The 14,031-nt window shown below is 36.9% G+C and overlaps 1 protein-coding gene across 1 annotated transcript in view; it reads right to left on the bottom strand.

The window, feature by feature from the left end:
* Positions 1 to 1,619: 1,619 nt before the first annotated feature.
* The window catches only part of LOC122675636 (ELL-associated factor 2-like), a 41,370-nt gene continuing 28,958 nt past the window's right edge, over positions 1,620 to 14,031 (bottom strand). Inside the window, exon 6 of the mRNA XM_043874608.1 lies at positions 1,620 to 2,049. Within this exon, the coding sequence (XP_043730543.1) occupies positions 2,003 to 2,049 (47 nt within the window). The 3' untranslated portion in view covers positions 1,620 to 2,002. The remainder of the gene's footprint in view (positions 2,050 to 14,031) is intronic.

A 14,031-nucleotide genomic window follows, 5' to 3' on the forward strand; every position in this document is an offset into this window, starting at 1 on the left:
ATGGGAAATAATAAAAGGGGGAAGAAATTAGTTATGGAGTCCAGAATGACAGTGGCTAAAAGACAAGGAAGGGAAAAACCCGTGAAAATAAAACAAAGGAAGGTCCGAGGGCCAGAGTGAGGACCTCAGGTAGAACAAACAGCCCTCCTGGCTAGCCCAATTTACAGAGGGCAGGCCCAGGGGGTAGGAAAAAAACATATAAAAAGAGGAGTCAAAGGGCCGGGGGCCTCTCTCTCTCCTCTTCCACGCGCGTGCTCGTTCTCTCTCTCTCTCTCTCTCGCCCCCTCTCTCTTCTCTTCGCGTCTTTGGGTTGGCATGCCCTCATGCCTCAGGGATGTATTTTTCTGCTATTTTCTAAGTAAAATTGAGCTGTAACACAGAGCTGTAACACTGATCTGTCTAAGAGCTATAACACGGTCTGTCCAAGACCCGAGATCTAAAACATGGTCTGTCTGAGAGCTGTGATGCGCCAAGGGCTTTAATGTCCTTCACTTCAAATTTTTGTTGAGACAAGACAGAACCAAGGAGAATACACTCGCCTGACATCTATATGTGTGTGTATATATATATGTATGTTTATATACATATACTTATATATGTATATTTATATATACATATATTTATATATGTGTGTATGTATATAGCTAGAAAACTTCCTATGGTAAGAGGTAATGTTTAATAAAAATTTTTTTCATAATTTCCAAAACTTGGAAGTAACCAAGATTCCTTCAGTAAGTTAGTGGATACATAATATTACATCCACATAATGTAATATTATTTACACTAAAAAGAAATGAACAAGACATGGAGCAAACTTAGGTGCATACCAAGCCATGAACAAGACATCACGGAAACTTTAAGTACATAGGTGAAAGAGCCAATCTGAAAAAGCTGCATAATGTCTGATTCCAATTATAAGATATTCTGTTAAAGGCAAAACTAAGGAGAGAGTCAAAAGATCACTGATTGACAGGGGTTGGGATGTGGAGGAATGAATTGACAGAGCATAGGATTTTTAGGGCAGTGAAACCACCCTGTATGATACTACAATGGTGGACAAAGGTGATTATACATTTGTTAACACCCATAGAATATACAACACAAAGAATGAACTCTAATGTAAAATACAGACTTTAGATGATGATGTGTGAATGTAGGTTCATCAATTATTTTAAAAAGTACCAATCTGGTACAGGATGTTCATAGCAGGGAAGATTATGCATGTATGGGAAGAGGAAGTATATGAGAAGTCTCTGTACTTTCTGCTTAATTTTGCTGTGAAACTAAAACTGTTCTTAAAAATAAACTTTATTAATTAAATAAAGAAACTTGCTGTTCATTAGTGACTCTCAATCTGGTGTTTATTTCCCTCAAATTCAAAAATGTTACAGGTATAAAGATTAATTATTTATCTCATGAACACAACTGCTTATTTTTATCTCAAAAGCAAAATAAAAGGATTAAACAATATCAAAGAGATAAAAGAACGTGATAAAATATGTGAGAGATAACAGAACAAGTGTTTCATTAAAACAATTACTTAGCTTCATCTTTACCCTCAATTTTAGCTTAAGTTTCAACCAAAATTTAAGGAATATCAGAAAGACTCAGAGACATAATTAAAACCAGGACATTTATTATATATCAAGTTTTGACATTTCACAATTGAATACAGGAGTGTGGTAAAACAGAACACTGAACTTGAACTTTAGAACACCTGATCTGCCACTGGTTAACTAATAATACGTGGACAAGTAACTTAAACTGAGTTTGTTTTCTCATCTGTAAAACCTCATAAGAGTTTTGTTAAGATTAAATAAAAACACATGAAAATGCTGGTACCCATAAAAGGTAACAAATGTAAATCAACTGAAAATTCTGAATTAGATTAAATTTATTATCAAAGTTAGGATATATTTTCCTCAGTCTTAGAAATTTTTATTCCTGAGATAAAATAAATTATCACATCTTGCAAATTTTATACTTATAGCTGAATATTTCTTCAGTCATCACTGTCACTTCCTGATTCACTCAGCTGCAAATCATTTCCTAAAATAAAAAAGCAAAACTCTAGTAATTAAATATGTAATATTTTAATGTTTTTGATAACAGATATTTTGCAATATATAACCCCGAGGTGATCCTGTTTAGTCAGCGTTACGTTCTTAAATTATAGAATAAGCAGTCTGATTATTTGTCACATCAGTAGTAACTAATTAATAATGCCTGTAAAGAAAAGACAAACCATTAATCTTCAGCAGTTTTAGTATCACTTGGTGTCTATTTTAGTCTTCTTTCACATACCAACATAACCCTTCTTTTATACCACTGACTTAATTACATGAGGAAATGAGAAAATGTAGTTTAGCATAGGGGTCCCCAACCCCCAGGGCCAAGAACAGGTTCTGGTCCATGGCCCGTTAAGAGCTGGCCATGGCCCGCCACACAGCAGGAGGTGAGTGGCGGGTGAGGGAGTGAGTGAAGCTTTATTTCTGCAGCCACTCCCCATCTTCACATTACCTCCTGAGTTCTGCCTCCTGTCAGATCAGTGGTGGCAAAATAACTCTAATGTGCTGTGCTTGAATCATCCCAAACTATTCCCCCCACCCCTGCCACTGACTGTGGAAAAACTATCTTCCACAAAACTGGTCCCTAGTGCCAAAAAAGTTGGGGACCATTGGTTTAGAAGATCAGACTATTTTGAAGGGTGTAAAAGAGTTGTATAATTGTTTATTTAAAATTCAGTCAGTCATTAAGTAATATATGTTAAGAGTAACTCATCACTGAGTCTTTCATAATTCATCCACATGCTTACAGCATGGAACTTATATTCCAGTGGGGGAGACAAACAATAAACAAATATATAATGTGATATTTATCCTAAGTAGAGATAAATATTACATAATTTAGATGGGTATGGGGAGAGGGTGGGAGGTAATATTTTAGATGGGGGAGTTAGGAAAGCCTCCTCAGGGTGGGACATTAGAACAGAGATCCAAATGTAGGGAGAGACGCATGAAAATACATGAGTATGGAGGAAGCTGTCCAGGATCAGGAAAAAGCAAGTATAAATGCCCCAAGGCGGAAGCATGCTTTTTGTGTTCTCAGACAGCAAGAATACCACTGTGGCTAGACTAGAATGAATGAGGGAAAGAATGTTAGGAAATAGATCATAAAGATATCCAGAAGACCACAGTGGGTAGGTCTGGAGAAGGAATGGTAACTCACTCCAGCATTCTTGCTGGGAAATCCCATGGATAGAGGGGTCTTGTGGACTACAGTTCATGGGGCTGCAAAAGAGTTAGACACGACTTAGTGACTTAACAACAAATAGTGTGTAGGTCATGGTAAAACCTTTTAATTTTGTTTGAAATATAATGGGAACTCAATTCATCGGAGCTCATCTGGTGATGAATCCTCCTACAATGCAGGAGACTCCGGTTCATCCTGGGTTGGGAAGATCTGCTGGAGAAGGGATAAGCTACCCACTCCAGTATTCTTGGGTTTCCCTGGTGGCTCAGCTGGTAAAGAATCTGCCTGTGAAGAGGGAGACCTGGGTTCAAGCCCTGAGTTGGGAAGATACCCTGGAGAAAGAAAAGGCTACCCACTCCAGTATTTTGGCCTGAAGAATTCCATGAACTGTATAGTCCCATGGGGTCTCAAAGAGGTGGACATGACTAAGTGACATTCACTTTCAATTCATTAGAAAATTTTAAAAAGGCAACTGACTTAAACACTGTATATCAGTGAATAGACTATAATAGTGTGGAAATAATATGGAATCAGGGAGGACAGTTAGTTATGAGTCTATGCAGTTTCTCGTGTAAGATATAATATTGTCTTTGAGAAAGACAAATACTGTATGATTTCACTTATATGTAGAATCTAAAGAACAAAACAAATGAACAAATATACAGAGAAACAGAGTGACAAATACTGAAAACAAACAGGTGCCAAAGTGGAGGTAGGTAGTGTGAGGAGAGAAATAGGTGAAGGAGGTTAAGTTGTACAAACTTTTAGTTATAAAATATATGTTATGAGTATGAATTTTACAGTAGGAAGAATATAGTCAACAACTATGTTAACATCTTTCTATGGTGATGGATGACAACTAGACTTTTCATTGTGATCACATTTAAATATATAGATTTAATACATATATATTGAATAAATATATTGAAACTCATAGAAAAAAATCAGGTTTGTGGTTACTGAAGGTAGGGGGTGGAGGATGAGGGAATTAGCTAAAAGGCAATCAAAAGGTACAAACTTCCAGCTATAAGATAAATACTAGGGATGCATAACATGATAAAAATAATTAACACTATTGTGTGTTATAAAAGAAAACTGCTAAGAGAGTAAATCCTAAGAGTTCTCATCACAAGGAAAAAAAGTTTTTTCCTATTTCTTTGATGTTTTATCTATATGAGATGATGGATATTCACTAAACCTATTGTGGTAATCGTATCAGGATGTATGTAGTCAAACAGTTGTACACTTTAAAATTATACAGTGCTCTATGTCAATTACATCTCAATAAAACTGGGAAAGAAGAAATAATATTGGCTTAGACTCAGGCGATTCAGGTGAAGGTGGTGATCAGTGGGATTTATAATTTGCTCTGAAGATAGAGCTTACAGGACTATCAACAGTATTAGACTTAGTGCATAAGAGAAAGAGAAAAGTGAAGAATGACCCCTAAGTCTTCTGGTCTTACCAAATGGATAAATTGTGGTATCATATACTGAGATGAGAAGCAGCAGATTACAAGACTGTGTAAGAAAAATCACAAGTTGAATTTTTAAAATGTACATTTGAAATACCTAGTAAATATTCAAGTATATATGGTATATACAATTGTATATATAAATCTGAAGCTCAAGGTAGAGGCTAGACCTGAAAACTATCTGGGAGTCATTGATTATAGGGGGTTTATTTGGAGCTATAGGATTGGATAAATCTTTGGGGTAGGAAATTAAAATGGTTAAAAATTAAAAATAAAATAAAATGGTTAAAATTTTTTTCTATTTTTAAACTACTCCACAATCAACAAAAGCTGATATATTTTGAAGTTAATATCCAATTTAATAGGAATAGTTTTTAGGCTATATATAACTTGTTGTATGACAACTTAGCCCATTGCATGAACTCCAGAACTAATTACATGATTTGATAAGGAAAACTGCTAAAGATCTCACAGGACCATTTTGTCATTTTCAAGCTGAAGTTTCTACTTATTATACAACTATTGTATGGCATAAGAATGTTCAACTTTATGTGATATCGGTACAATGAGATTCTCAAGTGACAGAAACTCAAATGTCCTGAGTTCCACTTTTCTTAATAGACTTCATTCTACGGAAGTTATAAGCACAGTATTAACAATGCTGTTAGTTGAAATGTTCAGTTATGTAGATATGAGATTAGCCTTTGAATATGAAATGCTTAGTAAAGAAAATAGGTTTTCAAATAAAATGGTAATTACAACTTGGGAAAAAGAGTTTACCCATAGCAAAAGCATTCTGATATCTCAACCAATGTTTCTCAATGAAAGCAGTACTGCTCCTTTAATAGATGTTACAGAAATGTACATGAGAGGTTGCTTGTCCCAGTGATTTGTAGATTGCTTTATAGATTGCTAGTGGCATACTGTGGAAGGGGAATTTTGGAAGCTTAAATATCTTGCAATGCAAGGACCATCATGCACAATAAAGAACTCTTCTATATTCTGCAAAACTTTTGAAAGTCCAGTGGGATATTCATGTACTTGTAAGATCTGGCTGTAATTTTAAGGCCAGGACTAATTGCATTCTTATACACTAAAAGTATTCTTTTGTATAGATTTAAAATTCTCTAAAATTTACAAGGGCTTCCCTGGTGGCTCAGACTATAAAGAATCTGCCTACAATGCAGGAGACCAGGGTTCAGTCCCTGGGTCAGGAAGATCCCCTGGAGAAGGGAATGGCAACCCACTCCAGAATTCTGGCCTAGAGAATTCCTAGACAGAGAACCCTGACGGACTCACATGGGGTCACAAAGATTTGGACATGACTGAATGACTAACACATACACACACAAAATTTACAAGGATGTAACTATCATGTAAACTGAAAGAAAACTTTATTTTTTTCAGAATCTTACAAAGATTTTTTAAAATTGTTTTTGAAAACACAGCGATTGTCTATGCTGCTCAATGTCTTTGGGTCAGCAATACAGCCCTTCAAAATGTGTCTGTGTATGCAATTCTATGAATATAATGTATATACTTTTCCACTCATTTTAACAAGTTAAATAAGAAATATTATTAACATATGAGTTGAATATTGTCTTGCTTCTCTTAATCCCACATATAATCATTAATAGTAAGGGCAAACATATAGTACTTCGTTATGTCGTCTGGCCATGCCTGAATAAAGTAGAATATATATTACCTTACTATAAATTTTTGTCTTAAGATTATATTAAGCATTTTCAAAGATATATGTGCTTAGATGATATCAAACTATTAAATTCATTTCACGTTAGTAAAAGGGATTTAAAATATGTTATGAAAAAGGGTGTTGAGTCTGCTAAGGTTGAAATGGGATGACTACAGTAACAGTAAAAAAGGGTTTATTTCCTCCTATTAGGAAACCTACAGTTTGGATAAATTGTATCAAGAAAAGAAATTCACTATTTTTTAAAATTCCAATTCGTTATTACTGGTATAACAAAATTGCTGCTGATCTCTCTATATCATTTTTACATCCAAAATATTTCTAAATTCTTTTATTATTTCTACAGTTTGTTGATTCCTTTGGATTTTCTATGTAGACAATTATATTGTCTACAAATAAGGATGATTTTATTTCCTGTTTCCAATTCTTATTTTCATTTCTTTTACTTGTTTTATTGTATTTTCCAGAACCTTCAGTACAACATTGAATAGACATGGGGTGGTCCTAAGATGGTGGAGGAATAGGACAGGGAGGCCACTTTCTCCCCCACAAATTCATCGAAAGAACATTTGAACGCTGAGCAAATTGCACAAAACAACTTCTAAATGCTGGCAGAGGATAGCAGGCACCCAGAAAGGCAGCTCATTGTCTTCAAAAGGAGGTAGGACAAAATATAAAAGATAAAAAGAGAGACAAAAGAGGTAGGGATGGAGATCCATCCCAGGAAGGGAGTCTTAAAAAAGAGAGAAGTTTCCAAACACCAGGAAATACTCTCACCAGAGGGTCTGTGGCAAGTCTTGGAATCTCAGAGGGCAACATAACCGGGAGGAAAAATAAATAAATAATTAAACCCCACAGATTACATGCCTAACGGCAACTGCCAGCGGAGAAGCAGCCCAGTGGCTCGCATCTGCCACTAGCAAGCAGGGGGCTGGACAGAGAGGCACAGGCTGCATTGCTTAGGGGAAGGACTAGGCCTGAATGTCCCGAGGACAATTTGAGGAAACTAACTTGAGCTAACAACCCAGACTGTGGGATAGTCAGAGAGAGAGAGAGAAAAAAAAGAGAGAGAAAGAGAGAGAACTATCCCACGAAAAGCCCTAACCTAAGACACTGCCAGGCCTGCTCACAGAACAAAGGACGGAGCAGAGCTAGCCGGCTGCGGAACAGCCCATCCCCAGCCTGAGACAGGCAGGCGAGGGCAGCCAGAGCCGGAAGGGGGCAATCGCGGCCCCAGAGAGGCCTCCTCTACCAAACTGCAAGCAGGCTTCATTGCTAACCAAGACTTCTTGGGATTCTGGATGGTTGACATCCACCGGGAGGGTCACAGCCAGAGATCAGCTCCCCAGAAGAGACACACCGCACACCTGAGAAGGGGCGCCATTGTACACCCAGAAAATCGAGCGGCTGGGATGAGGGAGGCGATAAGATGCACCCCCCCACCTGCGGGTGACTGCGCTCGCCACGCACCTGGTCACCTGAGCTGCTCGGACCTGGGAAGGCCACAAAACGCAGGCCCAACCGAGTCTGCGCCTTTGTGGAGTACCCGAGAACCTGAACCTGAGTGGCTTAGACCTGGGAAGTGCATGCAACTCAGGGCCCGCCTCAGACAGTTCCCAGCAGAGCAACCTAGAGCCTGAGACGTGTAGACCATGAAAGCACACACGCCATGAGCAAACCCAGTGCGGCTGAGACACTGCGCGCACTCCCCACACACGCCAGTGATATTTGTTTGCAGTGCTCCTCCCTCCCCACAGCAGACTGAACAAGTGAGCCTAAAAAAGTGACCACCATCGCCCCCTTGTGTCAGGGTGGAAACTAGACAGTGAAGAGACCAGCAAACAGAAGAAGCTAAAACACAGGGAACCGCTTTGGAAGTGACAGGTGCAACAGATTAAAACCCTGCAGTTAGCACCAACTACATAGGAAGGGGCCTATAGATCTTGAGAAGTATAAGCTGGATCAAGGAACTGTCTGAAAATGAAATGACCCCACACTGTCTGCAACAGCTCCAGAGAAAGTTCTAGATATATTTTTACTATTATCATTTTTTTAATTAAAAAATTTTTTTTATTTTTAAGTCCTCTATTACTCCTTTAATTTTCATTTTTATAACCTGCTATTACCTTGCAAAAAAACCCCTATTTTTAAAGCAAACTTCATATATATATTTTATAATTTTTGTGACTTTGTTTTGTTTTTTTAATATTGTATTTTTGAGAATCTAACCTCTACTCTAGGTTTTTAATCTTTGCTTTTTGGTATTTGTTATCAATTTTGTACCTTTAAGACCCCAATCTTCAGTACCCATTTTAACTTGGGAGTGAGATTACTGGCTTGATTGCTCTCTCCCCCTGTTGACTCTCCTTTTTCTCCACCAGGTCACCTCTATCTCCTCCTTCCCCCTTCTCTTCTTTACCCAACTCTGTGAATCTCTTTGTGTGTTCTGGACTTGTGGGGAACACTTAGGGAACTGATTACTGGCTGGATCTCTCTCTATCCTTTTGATTCCCACTTTTCTCCTCCTTGCCACCTCTGTCTCCTTCATCCCTCTTCTCTTCTTTGTGTAATTCCCTGAACATCTCTGAGGGGTCCAGACTGTGCAGAGCACACAGGGAAGTGATTACTGGCTAGCTTGCTCTTTCCCCTTTTGATTTCCCCTCTTCTCTTCCGGGTCACCTCTATCTCTCTCCTCCCTCTTCTCTTCTCCATGTAACTCTGTGAACCTCTCCAGATGTCCCTCATTGTGGGGAAACTTTTCATCATTAACCTAGATGATTTATCATTGGTGCTGTATAGATGGAGAAGTCTTGAGGCTACTGTAAGAATAAGACTGACAACCAGAGGCAGGAGGCTTAAGTCCAAAACCTGAGAACATCAGAGAACTCCTGACTCCAGGGAACATTAATTGATAAGAGCTCATCAAAAGCCTCCATACCTACATTGAAACCAAACACCACCCAAGAGCCAACAAGTCCCGAGCAAGACATACCATGCAAATTCTCCAACAACACAGGAACATAGCCCTGAGCTTCAACATATTGGCTGCCCAAAGGCACACCAAACCTGTTAACATCTCAAAACTCACTACTGGACACTTCATTGTGCTCCAGAGAGAAGAAATCCAGTTCCATGCACCAGAACACCGACACAAGCTTCCCCAACCAGGAAACCTTGATAAGCCACCCATCCAAGCCTACCCACAGTGATAAACCTCCACAATAAAGAGGAACCACAAATTGCCAGAATACGGAAAAGCCACCCCAAACACAGCAACATAAACAAGATGAAAAGGCAGAGAAATACTCAGCAGGTAAAGGAACAGGATAAATGCCCACCAAACCAAACAAAAGAGGAAGAGATAGGGAATCTACCTGAAAAAGAATTCAGAATAATGATAGTGAAAATGATCAAAAATCTTGAAAACAAAATGGAGTTGCAGAAAAATAGCCTGGAGACAAGGATTGAGAAGATGCAAGAAATGTTTAACAAGGACCTAGAAGAAATAAAAAAGAGTCAATATATAATGAATAATGCAATAAATGAGATCAAAAACACTCTGGAGGGAACCAACAGCAGAATAACGGAGACAGAAGATAGGATAAGTGAGGTGGAAGATAGACTGGTAGAAATAAATGAAGCAGAGAGGAAAAAAGAAAAAAAAGGATTAAAAGAAGTGAGGACAACCTCAGAGACCTCTGGGACAATGTTAAACGTCCCAACATTCGAATCATAGGAGTCCCACGAGAAAAAGACAAAAAGAAAGATCATGAGAAAATACTTGAGGAGATAATAATTGAAAACTTCCCTAAAATGGGGACGGAAATAGTCACCCAAGTCCAAGAAACCCAGAGAATCCTAAACAGGATAAACCCAAGGCGAAACAGCCCAAGACACATATTAATCAAATTAACAAAGATCAAACACAAAGAACAAATATTAAAAGCAAATCTTAAAAAAAGATTAAAAAGACAATCTTTTTAACAAGTGGTGCTGGGAAAACTGGTCAACCACTTGTAAAAGAATGAAACTAGAACACTTTCTAACACCATACACAAAAATAAACTCAAAATGGATTAAAGGTCTAAACAGAAGACCAGAAACTATAAACTCCCAGAGGAAAACATAGGCAAACACTCTCTGACATAAATCACAGCAGGATCCTCTATGATCCACCTCCCAGAGTATTAGAAATAAAAGCAAAAATAAACAAATGGGACCTAATTAAACTTAAAAGCTTTTGCACAACAAAGGAAACTATAAGCAAGGTGAAAAGACAGCCTTCAGAATGGGAGAAAATAATAGCAAATGAAGCAACTGAGAAAGAATTAATCTCAAAAATATACAAGCAACTCCTGCAGCTCAATTCCAGAAAAATAAATGACCCAATCAAAAAATGGGCCAAAGAACTAAACAGACATTTCTCCAAAGAAGACATATAGATGGCTAAAAAACACATGAAAAGATGCTCAACATCACTCATTATTAGAGAAATGCAAATTAAAACCACAACGAGGTACCATCACACACTGGTCAGAATGGCTACTATCAAAAAGTCTATAAGCAATAAATGCTGGAGAGGGTGTGGAGAAAAGGGAACCCTCTTACACTGTTGGTGGAAATGCAAATTAGTACAGCCATGATGGAGAACAATGTGGGAATTCCTTAAAAAACTGAAAATAGAACTGCCATGTGACCCAGCAATCCCACTGCTGGGCATACACACCGAGGAAACCAAAATTGAAAGAGACATGTGTACCCCAGTGTTCATAACAGTGCTGTTTATAATAGCCAGGACATGGAAGCAACCTAGATGTCCATCAGCAGACAAATGGATAAGAAAGCTGTGGTACATATACACAATGGAATATTACTCAGCCATTAAAAAGAATACATTTGAATCAGTTCTAATGAGGTGCATGAAACTGGAGCCTATTATACAAAGTGAAGTAAGCCAGAAAGAAAAACACCAATACAGTATACTAATGCATATATATGGAATTTAGAAAGATGGTAACGATAACCCTATATGCGAGACAGCAAAAGAGACACAGATGTATAGAACAGTCTTTTGGACTCTGTGGGAGAGGGCGAGGGTGGGAAGATTTGGGAGAATGGCATTGAAACATGTATATTATCATAGGTGAAACGGATCACCAGTCCAGGTTTGATGCGTGAGACAGGGTGCTCAGAGCTGGTGCACTGGGATGACCCAGAGGGATGAGATGGGGAGAGAGGTGGGAGGGGGGTTCAGGGTGGGGAACACTTGTACAACCGTGGCAGATTCATGTCAATGTATGGCAAAACCACTACAATATTGTAAAGTAATTAGCCTCCAATTAAAATAAATAAATTTATATTAAAAAAAAACCATTGACTAGACATAATGATATTAGTCCTCCTTACCTTCTTCCTGATTTTAATGAAAATGTTTCTGGAGTCTCTATTAGTATAATATTGGCAGTAGTGTTGTTTTTTGTAATTAACTTATAATATTAAGGAAATTCCCTTACATTCAATCTTGAGTAAAAGTTTTAAAATTAATAAATATTGGCTTTTGTCAAATTCAAATTTGTTGAAATGATCATATGGCTTTATTCCTATAATCTAGTAATATGGTAAATTATTATTGATATTATTTCAGATGTTGAACATACATTTCTGTGATGGGCTTTATTGGTTTGTGATTTAGCATGCTTGTTTTAACATCTTTCTTAGTAATTTTACATTCATGTTAAGTGAAATTGGTGTATAAGGCTTTTTGTCTTGTTCTTGTTCAGTTTTGTTATTGAGATTATCCTAGAATTATAAAAGAATTGAATTGCTTCTCCCAGTGTTCTATTCTCTGAAACAGTTTGTAGAATTGTTTGTTCTTTGAAGATTTGTTAAAATTCATCTGTAAAATTATCTTCAGTTTTCTAGCATCTTGGGGATATGGAGATAGGGTTAAGGAGAAAGAGACATTAATTGTTAATTAATGTTTAATTAATGTTTAATTAGTGTTAATTAATTGTTAATTAATTGTTTCCTCAGATTTTCCACTCCTTTTTGAGTCAGATTGGGTACATTTTATTTTTTTTCCTAGAAAATCATCCATGTGTGTGTTAGTTACTCAGTCATGTTCTACTCTTTGCAACCCCATGGACTGCAGCCCACCAGGCTCCTCTGTCTATGGAATTCTCCATGCAAGAATACTGGAGTGGGTTGCCATTTCCTCCTCCAGGGTATCTTCCTGACCCAGGGATTGAACCAGGGTCTCCTGCATTGCAGGCAGATTCTTTACCATCTGAGCCACCAGGGAAGCCAAAATCATTCGTGTTTATGCCAAATTTACTGAGATAAAATTTTTGTAAAGTTCTCATTATTAAAAAAATAAAATATATAATTTTAACCACTTTTTCATTCCTAATATTGTTTTTTTTATTTTTTTTTTTCTTCATCAGCCTTAGTTAGAAGTTAGTCTTTTTTTAGTTTTCAAAGAAGTAACTTCTAGCCTTGTTGATCTTCTAATGTTTCTTTGTTACCTATTACACTAATTTCAATTCTAATATATAATATTTTCTTTCCCTGCTTTAAGATACTATTGTTCTTCTAGTTCCTCAAGTGAAACTCTCACTCATTTATTTTCAATTTTTTTAAAAAAGAACATTTTGAGGCTATACAGTTCCCTATAATTACCTTTTAGGTGGCACCCCAAAATTGCTGAGATATTTTTGATATTACTTAATTATAAATATTTCATAATATCATTGTAATTTCCTTTTAACATGTAAATCATTGGATATGTGCTCCAAAGTTCCTAAGCATGTATTTTGAACTACTTTTTGTTATTTATTTATAGTCTCATTGTCTACAGTCATATGGTGATTAATAAAATATGATTCCTTTTAAATGGTTTATTTGTCCTAGTAGAAAGTAATTTCATAAATGTTTTACATTTATATTCTTGAAAGAATACCTGCTTTTTATTTTTATATTGTAAGATTCTACATATTTACTATTAGAACAGGCATATTCAGTCTTTCAAGGCAATAGAAATAAAACAAAAATAAACAAATGGGATGTAATCAACTTACAAGTTTTTGCACAGCAAAGGAAACCATAAACCAAATGAAAAGACAACATATAGAATGGGAGAAAATATTCACAAATGATGCAACTGACAGGGCTTAATTTCCAATATATTAATATTCTTAATGTTCCAAACCAAATAACCCAACTGAAAAATGGGCAGAAGATCTAAAGAGACATTTCTCCAAAGAAGAAATACAAATAGCCAATAGATACATTAAAAGATGCTAGACAAAGCTAATTATTAGAGAAATGCAAATCACCTCACATTAAACAGCCATCATTAAATGGTCTACAAATAAGAAATGCTGGAGAGGGCGAGAAGAAAAATATATACTATACTGCTTGTAAGATTGTAAGTTGGTGCAGCCACTGTGGAAACTAGTATGGAGGTTTTTCAGAAAACTAAAAACTGAATTACAATATTACAGCAACATCCAGAGGAAAACCATAATTCAAAAAGATATATGCAGCCTATGTTCATAGCAAGCATTATTCAAAATTGCCAAGACATGGAAACAAT

This window comes from Cervus elaphus, chromosome 19 (assembly GCF_910594005.1).
Source record: "Cervus elaphus chromosome 19, mCerEla1.1, whole genome shotgun sequence".
NCBI classification, from domain to species: Eukaryota; Metazoa; Chordata; class Mammalia; order Artiodactyla; family Cervidae; genus Cervus; species Cervus elaphus.